This window comes from Cannabis sativa, chromosome 3 (genome assembly GCF_029168945.1).
Source record: "Cannabis sativa cultivar Pink pepper isolate KNU-18-1 chromosome 3, ASM2916894v1, whole genome shotgun sequence".
Classification (NCBI taxonomy): domain Eukaryota; kingdom Viridiplantae; phylum Streptophyta; class Magnoliopsida; order Rosales; family Cannabaceae; genus Cannabis; species Cannabis sativa.
Window position 1 is genome coordinate 8,520,997 of NC_083603.1, and position 24,538 is coordinate 8,545,534.

Below are 24,538 nucleotides of genomic sequence, written 5' to 3' on the forward strand. Positions count from 1 at the left end.
GGAAAAAAAATTCAAGTGTTGAGTCGGGTAATAAGGACACGTGTTTTTTTTATTATTTTTTTTATGTTATTTTTTTAAAATTAAAATTATTGTTTTATTTATTTTTTTTATTTGGTGGTGCGATTCAAATTTCAAACTTGATAGTACGAGCGGGAATGTAAGTAGGTTTATAAAACAGACTGTGCCCAAGTTTTCCTCAGATTTCACTTGAGTTTGTAAAACAGATTTGAAAATTACAATAATGCCCAAATTCAAAATACCCCAACTTTATAGCTTTTTTGAAACTTGACAATACTTTACAAATTGTATAAAAAAACATTTTTTAAAAAAAATAAATAAAAAAATCATTCATTAGTAATCATATGTGGTTGATTTTGAGAAAATTACACTTAGTATGAGATTTTAAAAGTTCTTATGATAACTATGGCACATTTAAGTTTGGCCAATTTATATGGTATTTTTTTGTTTATTGGCACTTCCAATTGTAGAATCCAATTTATGCTGTGGAAGAGTGCTTTGGCTTCCATTTCATGGGAAGCAAAGTTGCCAACTAGAGGCTTCGACATGACAGCAAGAACAGAACCTGTCGAGTAACACCAATGATATGTCTGTGTGCGTCCACAGCAGCATCCACGTTGAGTTTGAGAGATGAGTGAGGTGGAGGTCGCCACGGTATAGGAGGAGGAGCAACCAGATTTTGTTGGGAAGTATTTGTTGCAGCAGATGCCACCTGATGTGGAGTGGAAGATGCAGTTGAAGGCTTGAATTTCTGCTGGGTCGTGCGATCTTGCTGCAAGTAATTAGCAGCAAACAAGGCAATAGATCTTGCTGGTTTAGCCTTGTTACCATGAACCACACGGTTTCGCTCAGTCCAAATACACCACAAAATACAAATTATATGCTCCATTTCTGGTTTGGTGAAGATGCTTGATAGATGCAGGAGATAATCACCATTGATCATTGTAGAAGTGGAAGTCCAATCAAGATTGTAATCTGCAGAACGCCACACTGAACGGGCATACTTACAACCAAAGAAAGCATGACCAATCGATTCCCAAGCTTGATGACAAAGAGAGCAAGTAGCATTTGTTATGACTTTTCTTCGGACAAGAGAAGTGGCTACAGGTAGCGCATCTTGAAGAACTCGCCAAACGAAGATCTTAATCTTTTGTGGAAGATTCAAAGACCAGAAGAAATTCCATTGGCCAGGTGCGGAGGAGGTAGCAGCAGGCTGTAGACAGTCCTCAAGTTCAGTGGCAAGATGATAACTCGACTGGACACTATAAATTCTGGAGTTGGTGTGATGCCAAATCAAAGCATCAGTACTCTGAAAATAGCTAATAGGGATTGTAAGAATTTTTTCCACATCAACCATTGAAAAGAAGCTTTCCAAAAGAGGAACATTCCATTCACGGTCTTCTGAAATAAAATCAGCAACCACAGCTGATGGAGGTCCAGTGTAATAGGTTGGTTTGAAATTATAACATCCTGGAATCCATGGGTCCGAACCACAGTTAATTTGTCTTCCATCACCAACTTTCCAACGAAGACCAGCTTTGATAAGTTCTCGGCCATATAGAATTCCCTGCCATGTTAAAGATGTCCGAGGGAAATATCTGCCTTTGAGAATTTTGGACAGCAATGATGATGGATGATTGAGTATTCGCCAGGCTTGCTTTGCAAGAAGTGCTTGATTGAAGTGAACAAAAGAACGAAATCCCATACCTCCATGTGATTTTGTTTTGCATAGCAGCTTCCAATTTTTCCAATGGATTCTGTTGCCCGATTCAGTTTTCCCCCACCAAAAATTTGCCATCATTGATTCAAGTTGATTGCATGTAGTAATTGGAAGTTGGAAACAACTCATGGCAAAAGTTGGAATTGATTGAACCACCGCTTTTAGCAAGACTTCTTTACCCCCAACTGAAAAAAAAAAATATTCACTCCAAGTATTCATTAATCTCCACACCTTATCTTTGATTTCTCTGAAAAGTTGCTGCTTGTTCCTACCCGAATAAGATGGAAGCCCCAAGTATTTTTCATGACACTCGCTTATTGGCATTGCAAGGTGTTGATGAAAGAAAATTTGGCTAGCCAAAGTGGTTTTTATGGTATTTGATATGCCATATATATGTAATTAGGTTTCTAAATCCCATATTTAATGTTTTTATTTGTTTAGGAAGTTTTATTTGTCATTGATGCCGGAAGTCACCGGAGTTTGCTGCCGGTGCCGGAAAATTCGCCGGAGTAGCGGTCAGTGATGAAAAGTCGTCGAAGTTGCTACCGGCGCTGGAAAATTCGTCGGAATTGGCATTGTCGCCGGAAAAATCACAAAGAAACCGGTTTCTTGAAGTCTAAGAAACTCTCAAGAAACTGGTTTCTTGGTGATTTTTTCCGTTGACAATGCCAATTCTGATGACTTTTCTGACGCTAGCAGCTACTCCGGCGACTTTTCCGACACCGACAGTAAACTTCAGAAAAGTCATCAGAATTGGCATAGTCGCCGAAAAAATTACCAAGAAACTGGTTTCTGGTTTCTTGATGAAGAAACCAGTTTTTTGGTAATTTTTCTGGTAATTTTTCTGACGACAATGGCAATTCTGACGAATTTTCTGGCGTTGGTAGCAACTCTGACGACTAATACACCGGCAGCTACTCCGGTGACTTTTTCAGAACCGACATTAAACTCTGGGAAATTCGTTAGAATTGGCATTGTCGCCGGAAAAATTATCGGAAAAATCACCAAGAAATTAGTTTTTTTTCTTCATCAAGAAATTTCTTGGTAATTTTTTTGTATTTTTTTTCTCTATTTGGTTGATTGATGAAATTGGTTTCAATTATTTTTCAGTGTATATCATTTTTGTTTTGTTTTCACAATCTTTATTATTGTTGTGTAACAAAATTAGTTCTTTGCTCAAGAAACCACTTTCTTGGTGAAGAAACCAGTTTCTTGATGAAAAAACCACTTTCTTGGTGATTTTTCTGATGATTTTGCTGGCGACAATGCCAATTCTGACGACTTTTTTTACGCCGGCAATAACTCCGGCAATTTTTCCAACACCAGGAACTACTCCGACAACTTTTTCGGCACCGACATCAAACTCCAGAATAGTCGTCGAACTTGGCATTGTCACTGGTAAAATTACTGGAAAAATCACCACGAAACCGGTTTCTTGAGTTTCTTCATCAAGAAACTAGTTTCTTAGTGATTTTTCCAGTGACAATGCTAATTCTGACGACTTTTTCGGCGCCGGCTGCAACTCCGACGACTTTTCCGGTACCGGCGGCTACTCCGATGACTTTTTCGGTGCCTGCAGTAAACTCCGGTGACTTTTCCGGCACGAGTGACAACTTCGGCAATCACTATAGTTTTATTTGTTTTATTTTTTTTAAAAAAAATAAATATAAAGGGAATTTTAATATTTTTTGTGGTAATTTAATTAAGTTTTTATTTTTTATGAATTTTAAATTCATATTTCTTTTTAATGTTTTATATGGTTTTTTTTCTAAAAAAACCATATTTTTAGTTTGATTGGTTAGATAATGCCATATTTAGTGGCATTTACTTTTTATACCATATTTATCATAACCTTAATAATTTTTCTCATATTTTTGAAAATAGCCCTTGATTTTTAACTAATGATAGGGATGTTTGCAGTGTTGGTGGTGCGGTTTTTGACCATTTTTTCAAACCAACCCGCAGAAATTGCACTATAAAAAATGGTGCGGTGCAGTTTTTGCGGTTTTTACTATCACCAATAAATAAACTATCACAAATACGACACTTGTCAAAAATACTAGAAGACTTGAAAATAAATATGAAAAAAATTGAGTTTCAATAATACAATAATTAGTGGACTTTGGATTGGACATTTACATATTGGACCTAAATAAATATAAAAATTTGTATTTTTATAATGTGCGGTGCAGTGCAGTTTGAACCGCATATTAATAAATCAAAATCGCACCGCACCGCGCGGTTTAGGAAAAATTTAAATCGCGACCGCACCGCAAAGAATTTCAAACTGTATTTTTACGGAGCGGGCGGTTTGAGCAGTTTGAGCAGTTTGATGAATACCCCTAACTAATTATATCTATTTAAATTGTGACCACGACCTACTGTTTTAGAAAACAATAACGCACATACACGAGTGTGCATAAATTGATCAAATCAAATGAAAATTGTTCTAATTATAACTGACCGTCAAACATTGAATATCCAATTGTGAATTATTCAGCTTAGATGTTATTTTTAAATATTCAATTGAATCGGATCGGATGTTGAATAGGTTGTTCAAAAATCTAATTCAACCAACATCCAACCAAACTAATTAGTATTTTTATTTAGTTTGGATGAGTAATTAAATTGTATATTGTTATACTAGTTCCAAACAGCAAGACGAAATTTAGCCAATAAAGGCTCATAAAGGTCACAATAATCATTTTTTTGAAATACTAAGTTCATAGAAGTAAGGATGCATAACTTCGAGATAGCCTCGCGGGGACCTGCCCCTAATAGGGCAAGGATTCCCCATCTAAATGGAAAATGGGGCGAGGACGAGGATTATTTTTTGTCCTCGAATGTTAAACGAAGCGGGGACGGGGATGACACTCCCCGCCCCAATAGGAACTCACTTAATATATCTTTTTATTAATATTTTATATTTTATAATATGTGTTTGTGTTAGTATAAAGATAATACATATGTGCATATAGTATACATGTTAGATTGTATGAGTTATATACTACCAACACTAGTACGGTTGAGGTACAGAGTGTATGTGGTACAGTTAACTGTTAAGAGGTATAACATATTGTTACCAACACTAGTACAGTTGAGGTACTGAGTGTATGTGATATAACAGCCAATTGTACTTGTAAGTAAAAAACTATCCCTACTGACACTAGCACGTTAGAGGTGTTAAGTGCATATGGTAAAGAGGTTGGTAGTACTTCAGGGGTACAAACTATTTGTACTCTCTTCAAGAACGTTCGAGAATCATTATACGCGTTGGACAAGGGTCAAACTGGTAACTAGCTGTATAGGAACCTGAGTTATGAGACAAATTATATGATTATATGTTTTATATTTTTCTTACTGAGTTTGTTGACTCATAGATATATTTACATGTATAGGTAAGGACAAGACAAAGGTTGAGCAACAATGAGTCTAGAGCTAAATAAAGATTGTACATATCGAGGCGGTTAGACCTGGAGTGTTAGGATCTTTGAGCTCATATTTTGATAGTGGTTGGGCAACACTATTATGTGTAACATTTTCAATATAGTTGTAAAATAAAAAAGGAGATCCTAGAACAGTATACTTTTATGTATTTATTATAAACTTATTTTAATCATGAAAATTTAAATTAATCACGTTTTTCAATAAAATATTTGATTGGCAAAGGAGTGTACATTAATTAAGAGAAAATATTGTAGCATACCTAAACTTAAGGGTATTCATTGGACCACATCTAATGTATTTAGGCATTGAGAAACCACGTCTGTACATAACTCCGTCTAGGATTAGATACCGGGCAGTTTTCCTCCTCATTTTTCGGCTTCATTCTTGTTTTCGAGCAAGACTCTAGTCTGGAGGTATGGTGCTATGGGTGTCATCCAAGTTGGACTGTAATCCAACATGTATATTTCTTCTAGAATTGTGATGCTTAGTTCTTTTAAGAACTGTAGGGGCACAAAGTTTGCCTTGTCGGTTAGGGTGTTGCTTGCTAGACGGGTGAGGGCATCTGCTGTTGTATTCTCTTCTCTGGGGACTTGCCTTATAGTATAGCCTTCAAGCCAACTTAATAAGTCTTGAATCTTGCTTAAATAGGCTATCATCCTTTCACATCGGGTCGTATACTCATTAGGACTTGATTTATGACTAGTTGAGAGTCGTTATATATGTCCAGGTAATCAGCCCGCACTTCATGTGCTAACCTAAGGCTAGTAATGAAAGCTTCATATTTAGCCTCATTGTTGGAGGCCTTGAAACTAAACTTGATTGCCCCGTGCAACTATTGCCCCAGGCATAATGAGGATAATCCCTGCACCGAACAGGTGGTTAGTACAGCTTCTGTCAACATGCAACTTCTAGGATGAATTTTTGTGCTCTTGCTCTTGCTTCTTCTCTGGCTCTTCCTTTTCTCCCAAATCTTGAGAGATTTTAGGAGATATGCATGTACATTCAGCCACAAAATCGAGAAGAGCTTGGCCTTTTATAGCCAATATTGGTTGGTATGTGATCTCAAATTGGCTTAGTTCAATGGCCCACTTGAGTAGTCAGCCGAATGCTTCAAGCTTCTGTAACACCTATCGCAATGGCTGGTCAGTGTATACTCTTATTGGGTGAGCTTGGAAGTATAACCTTAGCTTTCTTGAAGCTAAGAGCAAGTAGTATGTCACCTTCTTCATGAGTGGGTCTTGACTTTCAGCGTTAATAATCCTTTTGCTGATGTAATATACTGAATGTTGAGCTCCATCTTCTTCTCTAATTAGGACTGCACTTACAGCATATTCTGTAACAGCCAAGTATATGCATGATTCCTCATTATCCAAAGATTTTGATAGAATAGGAGGTTGAGCTAATTATTTCTTTAGCTCCTAGAATGTTGTTTTGTTGGGCTTTGTGCCCTAAATAAAACTATTTCAATATAATCTTTATCATTTAATTATCAATAAAGAGACAGAAGTATTTTCATCACTTATTTAGTGTGTCATTTGGTTCATGTTATCATTTATATGTTTATTTAATTTATAAATTCATCCAAACCCTTATCACATTGATATTCTTGTTTATTGTGTCGTCAGCCCAGTGGAAAGTAATCAAGATTGTGTGATTAAATGTATTCCTAGATTTATCAGTATACATGATTTAACTGATATGATAATCTACAACATAGTTTACTTGCACCTTGGATAAGTGCTATGTCCTTTCCAGGGCATTGGTTAAAGTAAAGCTTGGGTTGGATGCATGGAGTATGCATTGGAAGGGACCGATATTGAACTTGGATTAGATATGATAAATTTACCGTAATATCTATTCAATTCAATATCACCTAGTTGATCCTAGATCAAATGATCTTAATTCTGACATGGTTAGGTTCGATCTCAAGAGTATTATTCATGTTCTTTGATTTGTTAGTTAAGCCTACTTTTTGGTCAGGGCGATACATAATTTTTGGGAACATGGTAGTGCAATTGAGTGGGAGCGCTAATCATAGATATGGAATCTATAGCTTCTATCTGGACATAGAAGTGAAATGATGATTTCCTTCGAGCTTGGCTAAACAGAGATAAATGGTTGAGTACTCATTTCAGTGATTATGTTAATTCACTAAAATATCATTTATAGGTGGCCAAGTGTTTTAAGGATAAAATACATTGAAGGGTGTAACGGTAAATTAATCCCCATGAAATGTAAATCATCTATAGAGGATCATTGATTATTGGATTATAACAATGGATAACAAATAATGTATCTATATCGTGGAACATATAGAGCGTTCTATATAACTCAGAGTACAATTCCAAGTTCTATGGTGGATGCAATGAGGAATTAATAAGTTAGTGGATTTACTTGGTAAATTCTAGATCTGCTTATTGGAAGCTCGGATATATAGGCCCATGGTCCCCATACTAGTTGAGACAATACTTCTTGTAAGACTCAGTTAATTGATTTTAATTAATCAATTATAATTTTAAAATTAGACTATGTCTAGTTTATGAATTTTCACTAAGGTAGGGCTTAATTGTGAAGAAAAAAAATTCTAGGGTTTATTTGTTAATTAAGAGACTTTATTAAGTCTAATTAATAAATATATTAAATGGAAATATTATTTAATAATTAATTTTAATTATTAAATAATTAGATTTGGCATTTAAGTGGTTAAATTGGAAAAATGGCATTTTTGAGAAAGTAAGATGAAAAATCAGAAAAATGGCAAAATTGCAAAGTGGGGCCCACTATCCATGGCCGCCCACTTGGGAAGAAATTTATCATTTTATTTTTTTCATTATTTTAATGCCAAATAAATCTAACCTAACCCTAAGTGGTTTCCTATAAATAGGTAGTGATGGCCTCAAAGGAAAAGATGATGCAAACTCTTTCCTTCAGTAAAAGTTTGAGCCACCTTCACTCTTCCTATTTCGAAATCCTCTCTCTGTGTCTCTCTTCAAAACCAAAACCCTAGAGTGATTAGAGTAAGTGCCCACACACATCATGTGGTACTCAATCATAGTGTGTAAGGCTGTGAAGAATCCAGTTTGAAGAGAAGGAGATTCGGACTCAGATCTTGGTGATACTCTGCTACAGACAGGATACAAGGGTTAGAGATCTGAGTGGAAGGAGACATTAAATTCCGTTGCAACCACTGTAAGGTTTCTAAAACTTTATATGTGTTTATTTCATATCGTTTTAGAAGTTCATGTTTATGATGTTAAAAACATACTTGTTAGTAAATCTAGATCCTGGTAAAATAATTCTAACAGTTTTGCACTCCTCCGTCCATTCAAATTTTTTGTTTCCTCTGAGTATGTTGAAGAAAGGAACATACTTGTCCGTGGATTTAGACACAAATCTGCTTAGAGTTGTTATGCATCCAGTTAGGCTTTGTACTTCTTTTATTTATTTTGGCGACTTCATGTCTAAAAGAGCTTGGATCTTGTCCGGGTTTGCTTCTATTCCCCTGGCATTGAATATGAAGCCAAGGAATTTGCCTGAGCCTACTCCGAATGAACACTTAAGGGGGTTAAGCTTCATGTTATATTCTTAGAGGATCTTAAAGCATTCATTTAGATCCTCCACATGCCTCTAGCCTTTTTGGACTTGACCAACATGTCGCCCACATAAACCTCTATATCACGGCCAATAAAATCTTTGAACATCTTATTTACAAGTCTCTGTAGGTGGCCCCTACATTTTTTAGTCCGAAAGGCATGACCTTATAGCAGTACAGGCCTAGGTCTGTCATGAAACTTGTATGTTCTTGATCTAGTGAATGCATTTTGATTTGGTTGTAACCTAAATATGCATTCATAAAGCTTAGGATTTCATGATCAGCTGTAGAATCTATAACTAATCGATCCTTAGAAGCAGGAAGCAATCTTTTGGACATGCCTTATTCAAGTCGGTGAAATCTATGCACGCTGTCCACTTGTTGTTTGGTTTGCGCACTAATACAGGGTTGGATACCCAAAGTGGGTAGAAGGCTTCAATGATGAAGTCATTGACACTCATCCTTTTGACTTCATCCTTTAGAGCTTGTGCGAGCTCCTTATCTAGTAACATCTTTTTCTGTTCTACAGGTCAGAAGTTCGAATCTATATTTAGTGCATGAGTCATTACAGATGGGTCTATTCCCACCATGTCCTCATGTGATCATATGAAGAGGTCGAGGTTTGCCCTTAGAAATTTTATCATGGTTGATTTTATTTCTAGTGCTAAACCCTTTCTAATCTTTAGTTTTCTAGTTGGAAGAGTGGGGTCGATCTTTACCTCTTCCAGTTCCTCCACTGGTCCAAATCTATTTATAGGATCCCAAAAGTGAGGATTTATGTCTACCTCTCCACTTTGGGCTGGACTTTATTGCCCTTTTGTTGGACTCTTGATTAGAGTTCTTGGAAGGAATCTTTTCTTTCTTCGCTTTAGACAAAGCCAGGTTGTAACAGTGTCGGTCAGATTATTGATCTCCCCTTAGGCATTCCACCATATGCTTTGTTGGAAACTTTAGGCATATATGGTAAATTAATGTTACCGCCTTCATGTCGTATAAGGCTGACCGACCTATCATTGCATTGAAAGTTAATGGCACGTCGATTACTACAAATTGAGTCATCAATGTCCTTGTTGTGGAACTTTCTCCAATGGTCAGGGGCAGTCAGATGTATCCCAAGGGTGCAAGGCCTTGGCCAAAAAAAGTCGTACATTAGTTGCATGTAAGGTGCTAAGTCTGTTAATTGGAGTCCCATCTTTTCATAAGTTGATTTGAAAAAAATGTGGGAGGAGGCTCCATTATTAACCATGCACCTAACAACTGTCATGTTTCCTATTTGTGCAGTTATGACCAGAGGGTCATTATGAAGGAACCTGACTGGGCAGCATCTCCTTCTATAAAGGATATTGTAGGCTCTCCAAGCTTGAGTTGCTTGGAGTCTCTTTCTTCGATAACTAGGATGTCGCTATGCTCCTCGTGACAAAGTGTTCGAGCATAGCATTCCCTAGCTTTGCTTGTTTTGCCTGCTATGTGGGGCTCACATATTATGACCCCTAGGTGACGCGTCACCAGTGGTGGCATCGGGTCTTCGTTTTGAGTAGCTTATCCCTGAGTTTGGTCATTTTACACATAACGAGGCAGGTGGGGATTGTTTTTCCTTATCATGAATTTAATCTCCCTTTTCAAATGTAGACACTCGTTTGTATCATGGCCAAAGTCATTATGAAATTAGCAGAACTTGGATGTGTCCCTCTTGTTGATATCCTTCTTGATTGGAGGAGGCTTCTTGTATAGAACAACAACTTGAGTTGCCATGTAAATGGTCTCAGGAGTTTCAGTTAGGAGGGTGAAGCACATGTGCTTCTCTCCTCCTTTTCCCTTTAGTTTTGTGGTGTAGGGGAAGTGTTGAACTTCCCTTTTCTGCCACTATTCTGACCAGAAATGTTGTTGTTACGTTTGCCTCCATTATTCTTACTGCTAGAGGCCTGTCCGACACTACTTGTACTAGCTTGTATGTTGGGTAGGTCTTGAGGTTGCATGGCATCTTGAGTCTGTCTACAACTGACCTGCCTTCCTATCTAGGCTTGTCAGACATATTCCTCCAACTTTATGAAGTCATCAGCTCGCTTGAGGAACTCTTTCATATTGTTAGTTAAGATTCTTTTGATATCTTTCTAAAAGTCACTCAATGGAAGGACGCCTCCCACTACGATTGTATAAAGACCTTCTGTTGTTAGGCCTTTGACCTTAGGGGCCTTGACCATAAACCTTTGAATGTAATCTTTCAAAGGTTCACCTTGTCTTTGCTTTATCTAGACAAGGTCTTCAAGTTGTGAAGGTATCTAACTCGAGGATGAGAATTGTGTATAAAATTATCGAGAGAATTCATTCTAAGAATTGAATCTCTCTGAGGCTAGCTTGAAATACCATTATTGGGTTATTTTTAGATAAAGTTGTTAGGAAGATCCGACATCGTACATTCCCAATAACCTTTTGGAGATCTGTCTGCATCAAAAAGTACTTTATGTGGGCTAGGAGATCTTCTCTCCCGGTGTACATCTTCCACTCTGGAATCTTGAACATAAGCAGGGGTAATGCATTGATGTATGTTGAGAATGGACCTCCTTGACTAGTCTAGTTCTAGATCTGACAGCTTTGGGCTAGACAGACCTTTTATCATGTCTCTAATTTGATCCAACTGTGCCTGCATAAATGGATCTGATGCGGTTGACACTTGTCTGAATGGCTTTTCTTAGCCAGGTTGATGCCTTGGGCCAGCCAGCGCTTGGCTGGCCAACCTTTGACTGAGTAATTAATCTTGGCCGACCAACCCTTGGCTAGGCAGCTGGCTTTGGTCGGCCAACCCTTAGTTAGGTAGCTGGCCTTGGCCGACCAACCCTAGGTTGGGCATTTGGCTATGGCCAGCTAGCCCTAAGCTGATTGTTCTCCCTTGGCTGGCCAGACCGGCTAGACTTCCCTGGCCGGCCAGGCCGATTTGTGGGTTAATGGGAGGTTGATCGTACCAATTATTTAGGTTTGGTGGATCCACCTGCCTGAAATTATTATTCAGTGGTGGAATAAAGTCACTTCAGACTTCTGCTTATCCTAGGACCTAGTCTATTAAAAATAGGTCTTAGAACGACTTGTTCTCAAATATTTCTAAGGGGAGCATCACTGTGCTAGCCGGCCAAAGTCTGGTCAGGTGGTAATGTCTCCTCTCTAGAGTTATTTGTTTGCCCTCCAAGGCCTCCAGATGCGAGGAACTGGCTGTTTTTGCCATACGTTCTATTTGGCATGATTTGACCATCTTTAGGCAGAAGAAGGTCTATCCTCGTGCTCGAGGGACCTGGCTGGACAGTTTGCCCATTGTCAAGGTGCTCATAGACCCTGCCTGAACTGTTTGATGAGCCTTCCTTATAAATGATCTCTTATTAGATCATGGCCTCTTTCGATAGTTCTCTTATTGAACTGCCTTATCAAGTCACCGACCTCCATGTTACGGTGGTTCAACTTTGCCAGATGGGCCTGGAGGATGGCCGCCTGGTCATCCATCCACCTTAGGACTTCACGTCTCTGTTGGGTGAAAGCGTCACAACCAACAACACGTGGTTCTTCTATCTGGGTGAGTTGGCCTACAGCTTCTCTGAGCCTGGACAACTCAATATCCTCTCCCAGGTCCATATGAGGTTCGCTAATTCATGGTCCTATTTCTCCTACATAATATTGGGGAACAATCCTAGTTGTTGTTCATGGAGGTTGTTCCGTGTTAACAGGACCTTGAGTTTGAGGTGTTGTCGATGGATTTATTCTAGGTGGCAAGGGTTGATTGTTAAGATTCAGCGGGTTGGCAGGATCAACAGGATTCGTGGTATTGGCTGAATTTGCAAGGTCGTCAGGGTTAGTGGGATTGACGGTGTTAGTCATATTAGTAGGACCTTTCGTGGTGGGAGGAACATGAATATTGGGATCAGCCCTCATAGGATCTTGAGGAAGGCCCGAGGAAGTAGAGGTTGTTGTTCTCCTAGTTACGTCCATAATGATTGATCAGAATGATAAACAATGCTCTCAATGAAAGCACCAAAATATTAACCTCAAATTTGGTCAACTGACAGCAGTTGCTTATTTATTACTGACAATCACCATGTGTAAATTGTAAAAGCAAATAAAAAAATTAACACAACGATTTATAGAGGTTCAACCCTCTTGTTTAGCGGGTAATGACCTACTCCCCTTTTTGTTGTGAAATGGTGAAAACTGGTGTATGACAGATTCTAAACTGGTGAGATGAGAAAATAGACTAAGTGTAAATGAAGAGGAAGTGGCATGCGAGGGAGTGAAAGGGTGAGAATGCTCTAGGGCTCAAGAGATTAGAGTTTAGGCCCTTTTCACTTTGTCTAATGCTCTTTATATAGTTTAAGGTTTACAAAAGATCAATATTCAAATAAGTTAATCTCCCTCAAAAATAGAGAAAACTACTCTTTTATCATGTATTAAAGTTATAAAAATAACTAATTGATATCCCTAAAAGATATGAAGATAATTTGACGTTGAATCCTTATCTTTATGGGTTGTTGGAGTTGCCCCGTAACTAAAACCAAGCTATGACTCATATAGAAAGATGGTCGTGGACCCACCTTTCAATCAAATCCCTTTTGAGGAACTTTGTTTGTGCTGGTCAGCCTACCCTTTTCTTAGGGGCTGGCCGACACATAAACTTCATTGGCTGGCCAGGGTGTGGTCTGGCCAAACCCTACTAGTTGGCCATTTTCTTGTAACTTGATCTTGCTCAAGTATTTGGAACCCTTGTTGATTGACGTGTTGTGCAAGGTGACTTTTCTTGTCTATTGATGTGATGTACTCCACGTGGTCTCAGTTTTGCCTACGTAGACATGCCACGTCACGTGAGCAAAAATTAGGATAACATTACTTAAGTACTTATTCATTCTCGTTAATCTAGTGAGCGGGTGTGGCTTAGAAGTCTAGTCTAGATTTCTGAATCAACAAGAGAAGTTTTACTTTTAATGCATAATTTTACACCAAAATAAAAAGATAGACAAACCTTTTTGTACCATCTAAAAAATGTGCACCTATTTTCCTAACCCAAAATTATCACTCCCATTTGAAAAGTCCCTCCCTCCAACTCTCTCTCTCTCTCTTACTCACACATTCTCACCTACCTTTCACCATTGAAACCCACCAAAAACTCAGGCAGAAGACCCAACCCAGGCAGACGACCCAATCCAAATGGAAGGTCGATCACGACGCTAGTGACGACCCAACCCAAACCAAAGGCCAACCGCGATGCCGGTGATGACCCAACCCAGGCGCACCACTAGGAACAGAGACCCTAGAACCACCACAATGTTTATGGTGACTTCTTTTGTGATTTTTCCATTTTTTATGTTTAGGTTAGTGTTTATTTTAGTTAAATCTTATTCAGTGTTGTTTTTTTGGTTGACTTGGATAAAAAAAATTTGAATCTTTATGGTTAAATTGGATGATAAACTTTCAAATATTTTGAGTTTTTGCACTGTTGTTCAATAGTATTCGATTTTGTTCGATTGACAAGAGTAATTATTTTAGCTAGTGGTTGAAGATGACTATTTGATTGTGTTCGATTATTGTTTGACTACTCCACTCGATGATTTTAATTGTGTGTAATAAATATGTTAATTTGATATTGTTCGAGTATTGTTTGATTATGATACTTGGTTGTTAATGGTTTTTTTTATATGTTGTGGTTGTTTGATATTGTTCGAGTATGCTACTCGATTGTTAATGGCTCAACATAAAAACCAATTAATTAGAAACAAGAGTAAAGTGACCAAAGAGAAAATCATTAATTCAAAAAATTAAACTAATTCTTGTGTATCACGAGTTTCAGAATTGATAATAAATAATTAAACATAATTGTTGCAAAACTGAGTCTAAATCTAAATCTAAATCTTATATACTACCTTAACTTGCAATAGTCCAATTTTGAAATGCTATATAACTACCCAAACACCTACTCAATTAGCATGGGTTATTTGAATAGAAAATGACAATTTAAATGAGTTAATTCTTATTTGATGTTGTTCAATTGTTGATCGATTACGCTACTTGACTGCTAATGGCGTTTTATATATATAAAATTAATACATAAAAATATATATAGTCAATTAGGTCGTATTGCACCTCGTCGACCTCCATTTCTGAATACTGAAGCTCAACTAATTTCGAATAAGTTATATTTGATTCCAACTTGAATATTTTACTTTCAGTGCCATTAAAAATCCAATCTCTTACCATGCGCTCCTGAATATCATTGTACATCAAATAGCTGAACAACGTTCACCCTATCAATTTAAAACATAATAAAATAAATACCACAATAAATATCTACAAAATGTATAAATCAAAGACACATCATCGAAAATATATCAAGTACCATCGAACAAGTATCACGAAGCAGTTAAACAAACCATGTAACTTCCTATGTATCGAACATGCACCGTGTAACAATCGAATAGGTACTATAACTAATCTATATCAAGCAGATATCCAATACTAATCGAAATATTATCCCTAACTTCTAAAAAATACTAATTATCGAGTAAGCATGAAATATACCAAATTTTACGCCAAAAAATAAAAAAAGAAAAAACTCTAGAAAACACAGATATGATGCTCTAACCAACTAATTGATAAAATACACAACTAAATGTATATTTAAGGTACAAAACAACAATATACTTTGAACAAAATTAACATTAACAATAAATTTAACATAAAATTACATACTCATTTTTTTTCCACCAAAAAACAACCTAAAATAATCTTGAAAATTTTGGCATTCTCTTCTTATCTTGTGATAAGGCTCTTCCTTGATAGATATATATTTATCTTTCACAAATAATAGCTCTGAAAATTTTGGCATTCTGTTGCTAAGATATCACGGTTTCTCTCTGGTCGTCTTATTTCTGCGTCTAATGTTCTAGTGTAATGACTATATTTTTTGGAGAGTAAAGAAGAGAGAAAATATTTGGAGTGAAGAGTGAAAGAGAAAAGAGAAAAAGGAAAAGTAATAAGGCAAAATGGGATATTTTTGGGTTTACACAAAAGTGTACATACATAGTGCAAAAAGGTTTCTTTATTTTTTTTAATGTAAAATTATGCTGAAATTTTTCATATAGTATGCCTTAGAATTGATTTTTTTTGCTTTTTTTGTCAGAGAATTAAAAGAAATTTGTCAAAAAAAAATAATAATAATCACCACTGATAAAATTGAATACATCATTAAATGCATTTATATCCTCTTTAAAAATAATGCATTTATATCTTTATATATTTATTTTTTACTTTTAAAAAATAGCATTTATATCAATTATAAATACTAGTTCAGTTCCTCCTTTCATGTTGGAGAGGCTGTAACTAATAAGATATTGCGTTATAAAAGGCGAAATGCAAGTGAGAAATGTTGGCCATGAAATAATTATATATATATATATATATTAATGTATTTATTTTAATACAAACAATCTGAAAAAGAAATAAGTATTGTTTATTTTATTAGCTCCTAAAATAGCTATTCATCATTTTTCTCAAACTGCTTTCTCTCTTCTCCACTAACAAATATTCTTTCAATCAAATACTCACCAATGTCCCAAAATTTATCATTAACATTCTAATCACATTCGAATTTTTCAAATCCTTGTTATTATTTTAATTCATGCTTTTTGAATCCATGTGTAAGAAATTCATCACTTGTAAATTTTCCAATTTTGAGCAAATTATTATTTGTGATCTTTTATGTGAAAGAAGAAAGTGGTGAGGGAGGAAATTATCTAATTTTGGTTTGAAGAGGATGTCGAATTTGTATGGAGATTATAGTCAAAAGATTGATTATGTATTCAAAGTAGTGTTGATTGGAGATTCAGCTGTTGGGAAAACCCAACTCTTGGCTCGTTTTGCAAGGAACGAATTTAGTATTGATTCTAAGGCCACAATTGGGGTCGAATTTCAGACCAAAACTCTAATTATTGATCAAAAGACTGTTAAGGCACAAATTTGGGATACTGCTGGCCAAGAAAGGTTTGTTTTTGCCCATTCAATTCTTAATCCATTGCTTTCTCTTCTTCTTTTATGTTATGTTATGTTGGTATACATAGAAATATAAATGAATCTTTGTGTGATGAGATTTGATTTGGGTTTTGTTTCATAATAATGAATACATATAACAAATTGGTCATATTGGTTTTTGACATGACATAAATGGATGACAATAGGTTTGTATCTTAGACACCAAAAAAAGAAAAGAAAATAATATGCCTTAATGAAGGAGGCATATGCATTTTCACAACATGTTTGATGTTCCTTTTAGGGTCAAACATATGCTATTGTGTCACAAATAGGAATAATACCCTTTTTGCCTTTTCTAGCATACCAAATTAAATAAAAATTCAATTAGGGCCTGTCATTTTCATACATACCTAAGAGAATAATATCTTTGTAGATTGTGGAATTCAATAATATCATAATTGAATTGTGATAATATTCTTAGGTACAGGGCAGTAACAAGTGCATACTACAGAGGAGCAGTGGGGGCAATGTTAGTATACGACATGACAAAACGACAGTCGTTTGATCACATGGCAAGGTGGTTAGAGGAATTGAGGGGTCATGCTGACAAGAACATTGTGATCATGTTGATTGGTAACAAATGTGACTTAGGGAGTCTTAGAGCAGTGCCAACTGAGGATGCTCAAGAGTTTGCTCAAAGAGAGAACCTATTTTTTATGGAGACATCAGCACTTGAGTCCACTAATGTTGAGACTGCATTTTTGACTATATTAACAGAAATATATAGGTTAATAAGCAAGAAAACACTTACTGCTAGTGATGAGGTTGATTCAACTGGTACTTCAGGTCTTTTAAAGGGTACTAAAATCATTGTTCCTCTTCAAGAAGAGGGTCCAAGGAAAGGCTGCTGCTTTTCCTCATCATAATTATAACTTGTTTAATTAAGTCATTTTTTTTTTTTGTTTTCTCATTTTTTGGAAATTAATATGTTCCTTTTAGGTTGTTTTGTGTAATTTTTTGTAGGAAAATGATTTATATATATATGGTGTGAGCTTTCATTTTGTGCTCACTTACTTGAAATTAATAACAAGGAGAGTATTGTCTCATGTTTTGAACTCACCATCTACCTAAAATCTTATTTATTGTTTTTTTTTCTTAACAATGAATATTTCATTGAAAATGAAAAATTAATAGAGAATTGAATCATAGGTAATAATAAGAACATAAAAATTCTATGGTGGTCCGGCCCCAAAATTAAAAATGACACGTTCAATTTATAAGCTCACTGACCCCTGCAGGCGTTTTCGACTGGCTATTTAACTCATAAATTACATTTAAATGTGTAAGCACTAAAACTCCATAATTATATCACTCTTCACCAGATTAGAGATCCAAAAATCTTAAACCACAAGTAATTAATATATAGTTTACGTGTATACAATATAATATATCCCCAAAAATTTGGTTCTAGACTTCGACCCGGGCTTGGGTTTGAGGTTAGAGGTCGGGATTGGAGTCAAGATCGAGGTCTGGGTTAGGACTGGAGTCGGGGTGTGTGTCCTGGTTCAAGTCTGAGTACGAATAATATAATTTTACACAATATAATACAACAAACACAATATACCAAACATGTCTTAAACAAACAAACTTGGATACATATTGCTTATAATTCTAAATGTTTAGTTTGTTGTAATCAACATTGTAATGAAATCACGATTACAATTCTAATACTTGGTTTTCCTTTACATTGTAATGACATTTCATTGTAGACTATTACATCACTTATATGAAAAGTGATTATATATCTCATGAATTCTTATTATTATTATTACTTAAAATAATTATCTTATTCTTATTTTATATTTTTTCTTATTAAAGTAAGGATAATTTTTTCAATTTACCCCTTATTTCAATATTTTCAACAACAAGCCAAATATATTCTTATTACTATTTTTATTATATTATATTTCTATCACCATTACAATTACTATTTCATTCCACTGAATTAAACACGTGCATCATATATATCACATTTACTATATATGTACAAGGCAGTTCAAGGGTTGGGCAAGCTGGGCCCTTCCCAAGGCTCTCCTTCTTAACCCATTTTTTAGAAATAAATTTTATTTTAATTTTTAAAAATATAATATTTTAAATTTGTACCCATATTTACTAACAAATGCAATTATTTTCTTAAAGAAACAAGTAATTTTTTTTTTTAGAAATTTTACATTTGATATTAAAGCTCAATTAATTATTTTTTCAAAACTATTTATACTTTCTTTTTACCACTAAGCATATGCATGTTCTTGCAAACTGCATAGCCAAATAATTAGATTATAAATGGTTACATTAATGTAAAATCATCACAATGTTTATGAGTGTAATATTCCTCCTTTTTAGATTTTTTAACCACCAACCTTAAAATTTTATGGACCTAAGAAATAACTTTGGGTAATGAGGTGGGTTCATGCATTATTAGGCCTATTTCAGAATATTTACAAAATTACTACTTTTTTTTCTACAAATTTATATTTATAAAAATGAAGAACCCTGAATTTGGGTGGGCTCTAAATTATATAGGTCTAGCTCGCATTAGCCTAAGACCGGGCTTGATTTTAACAAACACTTAGAAAACACTTCAATTTAGTTATAACATACACTTCATTTGCATGTATATATATGCATTTTAATTAATTTTGTGTTGATGTGTATTAATTCTTATTGGTCCCAAATTGTGATCCTTTCCAAAGTAGTTATATAGAGAATAAATCAAATATGTAGAGAAGGGGAAAAGACAGATTTTGATGGCCCGAGCAGATTAATGGAGCTATAATGCCCAGCTCCCACCACAAGCAGTTGATATTGAGCCTGAGTAGGTTAGATAAAAAATGAGCTAAGAAATTGTTATTCAGTTTCTAATTTTCAGTGGCCAAATTATAATATTGCTTGCTGGGGTTTATTAAAGAAGAGGGTAGTGATCGTTGGCAGTAGTCTATTATTTGGGATTGTTTTGGGGTTCCAAAGCATAAATTTAATTTTTGGTTCTCTAAAGAATAGATTGCGAACCCCAAATAGATTGTTTTTGTTTGGGTTCATTGCTATCATTTTAGCTTGCAATGTATCCAACAGGTGCTTTTGTGGTTGGATATTGGTTTATATAAGTTTCAGCTTCCTGGGTTAATCGATTGGATTAATTAGCTAGAAGATGCAAGAAATCAATCCAAGCATCTTTACTTGTGCTATAAGTGCAAGTATTTACTATATTTGGAAGGTTAGGAATGAAATTTGTTGTAGCGAGAGACATAAAGAGAGAGGTGTATGTAATAAAATGTTGTAGTTGAATAAAAAAATAAAAATAAAAATAAAAATTAGTAAAGCATAATATAGAAATTGGGTGGGGGATCTCAAAATGTAATTAAATATGATTGTTGATTGGTGTTTGTAAATATTTTTGTGCATAATATAATTTGAGCTGATTTTTTTTTTTTAAAAAAATCATTCAAAAAGGAACTTGGTTTAAAATAAAAAATATATATAAAAAAAACACTAAAACTGAAGGATAAAAAAAAGATAGTCAAAATAAATAAATGATATAATGATTTTTTTTACAATAGATGATAAAGAAAGATAACGATAGGATGTTAGATAAATTAACAATTAACCCAAGATCTATTTGTATATAACATAGAACACAATAGTAGTATATGATAATTGAGTATGTGTACCTGATTGATCCATAGCAATTATCTCTGATTGATCCACAGCAGTTACTCCAATTTGATAGTGCAATACTATCAACTAAGTCTTCCTCCCTAGATCTCTAAATCAGAAGCAGTTTATTTTCTCTGATTATCAAAAGGTATACAATTGTGATGAGACAATATGTATTTATAGAGTTAGGGAGGGGACTTAGCTACAAAACCCTAGTTGGCCGGGCTCGCTCATCAAAGGCTTCAGTCAACTAGAAAAGCCCACACTTCTGCTTCACCTAGACTTTACTCACAGATGCTAAGCCCATTAACAATTGATCACCAACAACATGGGCTAACACAGCAAAGAACTATCCAATCAACCCAAGTTTTAATAAAACCAATAAAATTTAATGTAAGCCCAAATAAAAGTCTAACATTCTCCCACTTGGGCTACATTGATTTTAATACATATATATTATATATCAAAATAATTTTTGTTTGAAAACGACTCATGGGTTGAACAACAAGAAAACATTTGTGGCCACTTTAAAAACTGATAGTTCTCTGATAGCATCTCAACATACCGGTCCAATTTAACCTTTGATAATGAACTATGACAGTCATATTGTTTTTAGCTCAACAAAAGACATTCATAATCACAAATACCAAAGTATTAAATCGACATGGTCAATAAGTCTAGTAGTGTGGTAAGGAATTATGTTCAACATGTGATCAATTTAAAATAACATAATATCCTTATCGACTCAATTTCACCGATACCGTGATGCTTAATAAATAAGCCGTTGAAATTAAACATACACCACTTAAAATAAGTAAGTTGTCACTAAACTTGCTTAAAGAATTAAGCCAACAACATATCATTGTCAATAAGCAAATAAATTTAATAGACAATGATCACAACAATATGAACCACATGCTTTCAATTCAATCATTCTCGAGAATATAACAAAACATAATTGAAAACATATCCATTCAATAATAAAAAATATTGAAACATAAAATGTAGTTCATAACTTTATTCGTAAAATTATAAATAATAATTTCTAAAAACAAACGAGAAAACAAAACTCCCACTAACCCAAAAGATCAAAAGATTCTAAAATGCCCATATTAACAACATGTTTATTAAACAAAGACGGCACTTAACCCTTTGGTTAGAGGATCGCCTAACATCGACTCGGTCTTGCAATTTTCAATAACAATGTCTCCTTTTTTGACCAAGTCTCTGACAGTGAGATACTTTATTTCCATGTGTTTAGAAGCACTACTAATCTTGTTATTCTTTGAAAAGAAAACAAGAAATATTATTATCACAATAGATTAGCATAGGTGTGGAAATAGAATCAACCACTCGTATCTCCGAAATAAAATTCTTCAGCCACAAAGCTTGCAAAGATGCCCCATAACATGCAACAAACTCAGCATACATAGTAGATGATGTGATCAAAGTCTGTTTGACACTCTTCCAAGAAATAGCAAAGACTCGCCAAGGTGAAAATATAGCCGAAGTTGACTTTAAATCATCTACACAACCACCAAAATCCAATCGAGATAACCAACAACTCGAAGATTGTCAACCCGCTTATACACAAGCATAAAACTCTTCGTTCTTTGCAAATATCTCAAAACTTTCTTGGCCGCAACCCAATGATCAAGGCCAGATCGATAAATATCTCCCAAGAACATTGACTACGAAAGCTATGTCGTGTCGAGTGCAAACCCGAGCATACATCAAACTCCCTACTACACTTGCATAAGGGATGTTCTTCATTGCTCCTCTTTCCAAGTCGTTCTTAGGACATTGCCGCTTAGTGAACTTGTCCCCTTTCGTAATAGGAACGAACCAGCCTTTACACAAATCCATGTTGAACCTTTTGAGCACACGATTAATGTAAGCTTCTTGAGATAAGCCAAGAACTTTTCGATTCCCCGTCACGATGGATCTCAATCCCCAAAACATAGGATGCCTCTCCAAGATCTTTCATATCAAAATTGGAAGACAGAAAAATTTTGGTCTCATTTAGGAGTGACAAATCACTGCTGGCAAGTAAAATGTCATCTACATAAAGAACAAGAAAAATATAACGACTCCCACTGATCTTCATATAAATACACTGATCAAACTTGTTCTCTACGAAACCAAACGATGTCACAACCTTGTCAAACTTCAAGTACCCCTGACGAGATGCCTGTTTGAGACCATAAATGGATCGTTTCAACTTGCAAACTAAGTGTTCTTTTCCATTCTCCTTGTAGCCTTCAGGTTGAGACATATACACTTCCTCATTCAATTCTCCATTCGTAAAAGCAAGCTTTAACATCCATTTGATGCAACTCTAAATCAAAATGCGCAACTAAAGCCATAATAATTCCGAATGAATCTTTAGTGGAAACAGTGAGAAAGTTTCAAAGGTAATCAATACCTTCTCTTTGAGTAAAGCCTTTAGCCACTAAACGCGCTTTAAACCTTTCAATCTGTCCCTTTTTATCCCTTTTAGCCTTTAAAATCCACTTACAACCTATTGGTTTAAAACCATCAGGTAATAAAACTAGCTCCCATACACCATTTTTCTTCATGGAGTCGATCTCATCATCCGTAGCTGCTAACCATTTTGAAGATTGTGGACTATTAAGTGCTTCACTAAAAGTGACAGGATCCACAAAATGATCAATATCATATTCTCCTTCTCCAAGATAAACAAAATTATCATGACACTTTGTTGACTTCTTTTGTCTCTGAGATCTTCTTAGAGGAGGTACTTCTGGAATAACTTCTCTTTGTTGATCATTGTTTTGAATAACATCTTCCACAACTGGAATTTCTTCAATAACAGGATTCTCATTAACAATAGGAGCTTCATCATTAATAGGCCCTTCATCAATAATAGGACCTTCATCATCTTCGATATCGGGAGCAATATATTCATCAACAATGGGAGCATTACCAACTGGAGTAGGATGAAGACTACTATTATCATCTCTTGAAAATGACATAGGAATACAAATTCCTTTAGAGGACTCCCCCATTTCAAGAGATGTTGAAGGAATTTTTTCAAGAACATCAAATTCCGTAAATTTAGCGATGCGAGATTCAACAATTCGCGTACCACGAGTGGGACAGTAAAAGCGATAGCCTTTTGAGCGCATTGGATAACCAATGAAATAACAGCGATTTGTTCTCGGATCTAACTTTTTCAAATTAGGATCATAAATCTTTACTTCAGCTGGACAACCCCATACTCGAAGATGATTTAGACTAGGCTTCCGCCCAGTCCACAACTCAAAAGGGGTCTTGGGAACAGATTTACTGGGAACACGATTTAAAATATAAGTTGCAGTCATAAGTGCTTCACCCCATAAAAACTCTGGAAGATTTGTTCTACTCATCATACTTCTAACCATATCCATGAGAGTGCGATTTCTTCTTTCAAAGCAACGCCATTTTGTTCAGTGAACTGTGCATAGTGTATTGAGCAACTATACCATTTTCTTGTAAGTACTCTGCAAAAAGCCCCATGTGTTGTCCAGATTCTGTATAACGACCATAATATTCTCCTCCACGATCAGAATGAACAACTTTGATGACTCTTCCTAATTGTTTCTCAACCTCATTTCGAAAAATTTTGAGTTTACCAAGGGCGTCAGATTTTTCTTTAATTAAATAGGTGAATCCATAACGAGAAAAATCATCGATAAAAGTGATAAAATACTTATTTCTGCACAACGTGGTGGAATAAGGACCACTGATGTCTGTGTGGATAATTTCCAATAAAGATTGACTGCGGTTTGCGCCTTCTTCTTTCTTGTTTTAGTCAATTTTCCACGAGTACAATCAACACAAGTATCCCAATCGAAGCATCAAGAGGAGGAAGTATTTCGCATTTAATTAAACGATCAACCCTTTCTTCCGGAAATATGACCCAATCTTTTGTGCCATAACAATAAGGATTTTTCCTTAATATGAGGTCTTTTACCCACAGTATTCACAACATTAAAAGAGGAATCTAAAGGAGCCAATGACAACTTGTAAAGACCATCAGAATAAAA

At 35.4% G+C, this 24,538-nt stretch overlaps 1 protein-coding gene across 1 annotated transcript; it reads left to right on the top strand.

The window, feature by feature from the left end:
* Positions 1-16,269: 16,269 nt before the first annotated feature.
* LOC115710527 (ras-related protein RABA4d) lies at positions 16,270-18,214 on the top strand. The gene is made up of 2 exons (XM_030638888.2): positions 16,270-16,787; positions 17,257-18,214. The coding sequence occupies exons 1-2, from the start codon at positions 16,561-16,563 to the stop codon at positions 17,699-17,701; spliced, it is 672 nt and encodes a 223-aa protein (XP_030494748.1). The 5' UTR covers positions 16,270-16,560; the 3' UTR covers positions 17,702-18,214.
* Positions 18,215-24,538: the final 6,324 nt, after the last annotated feature.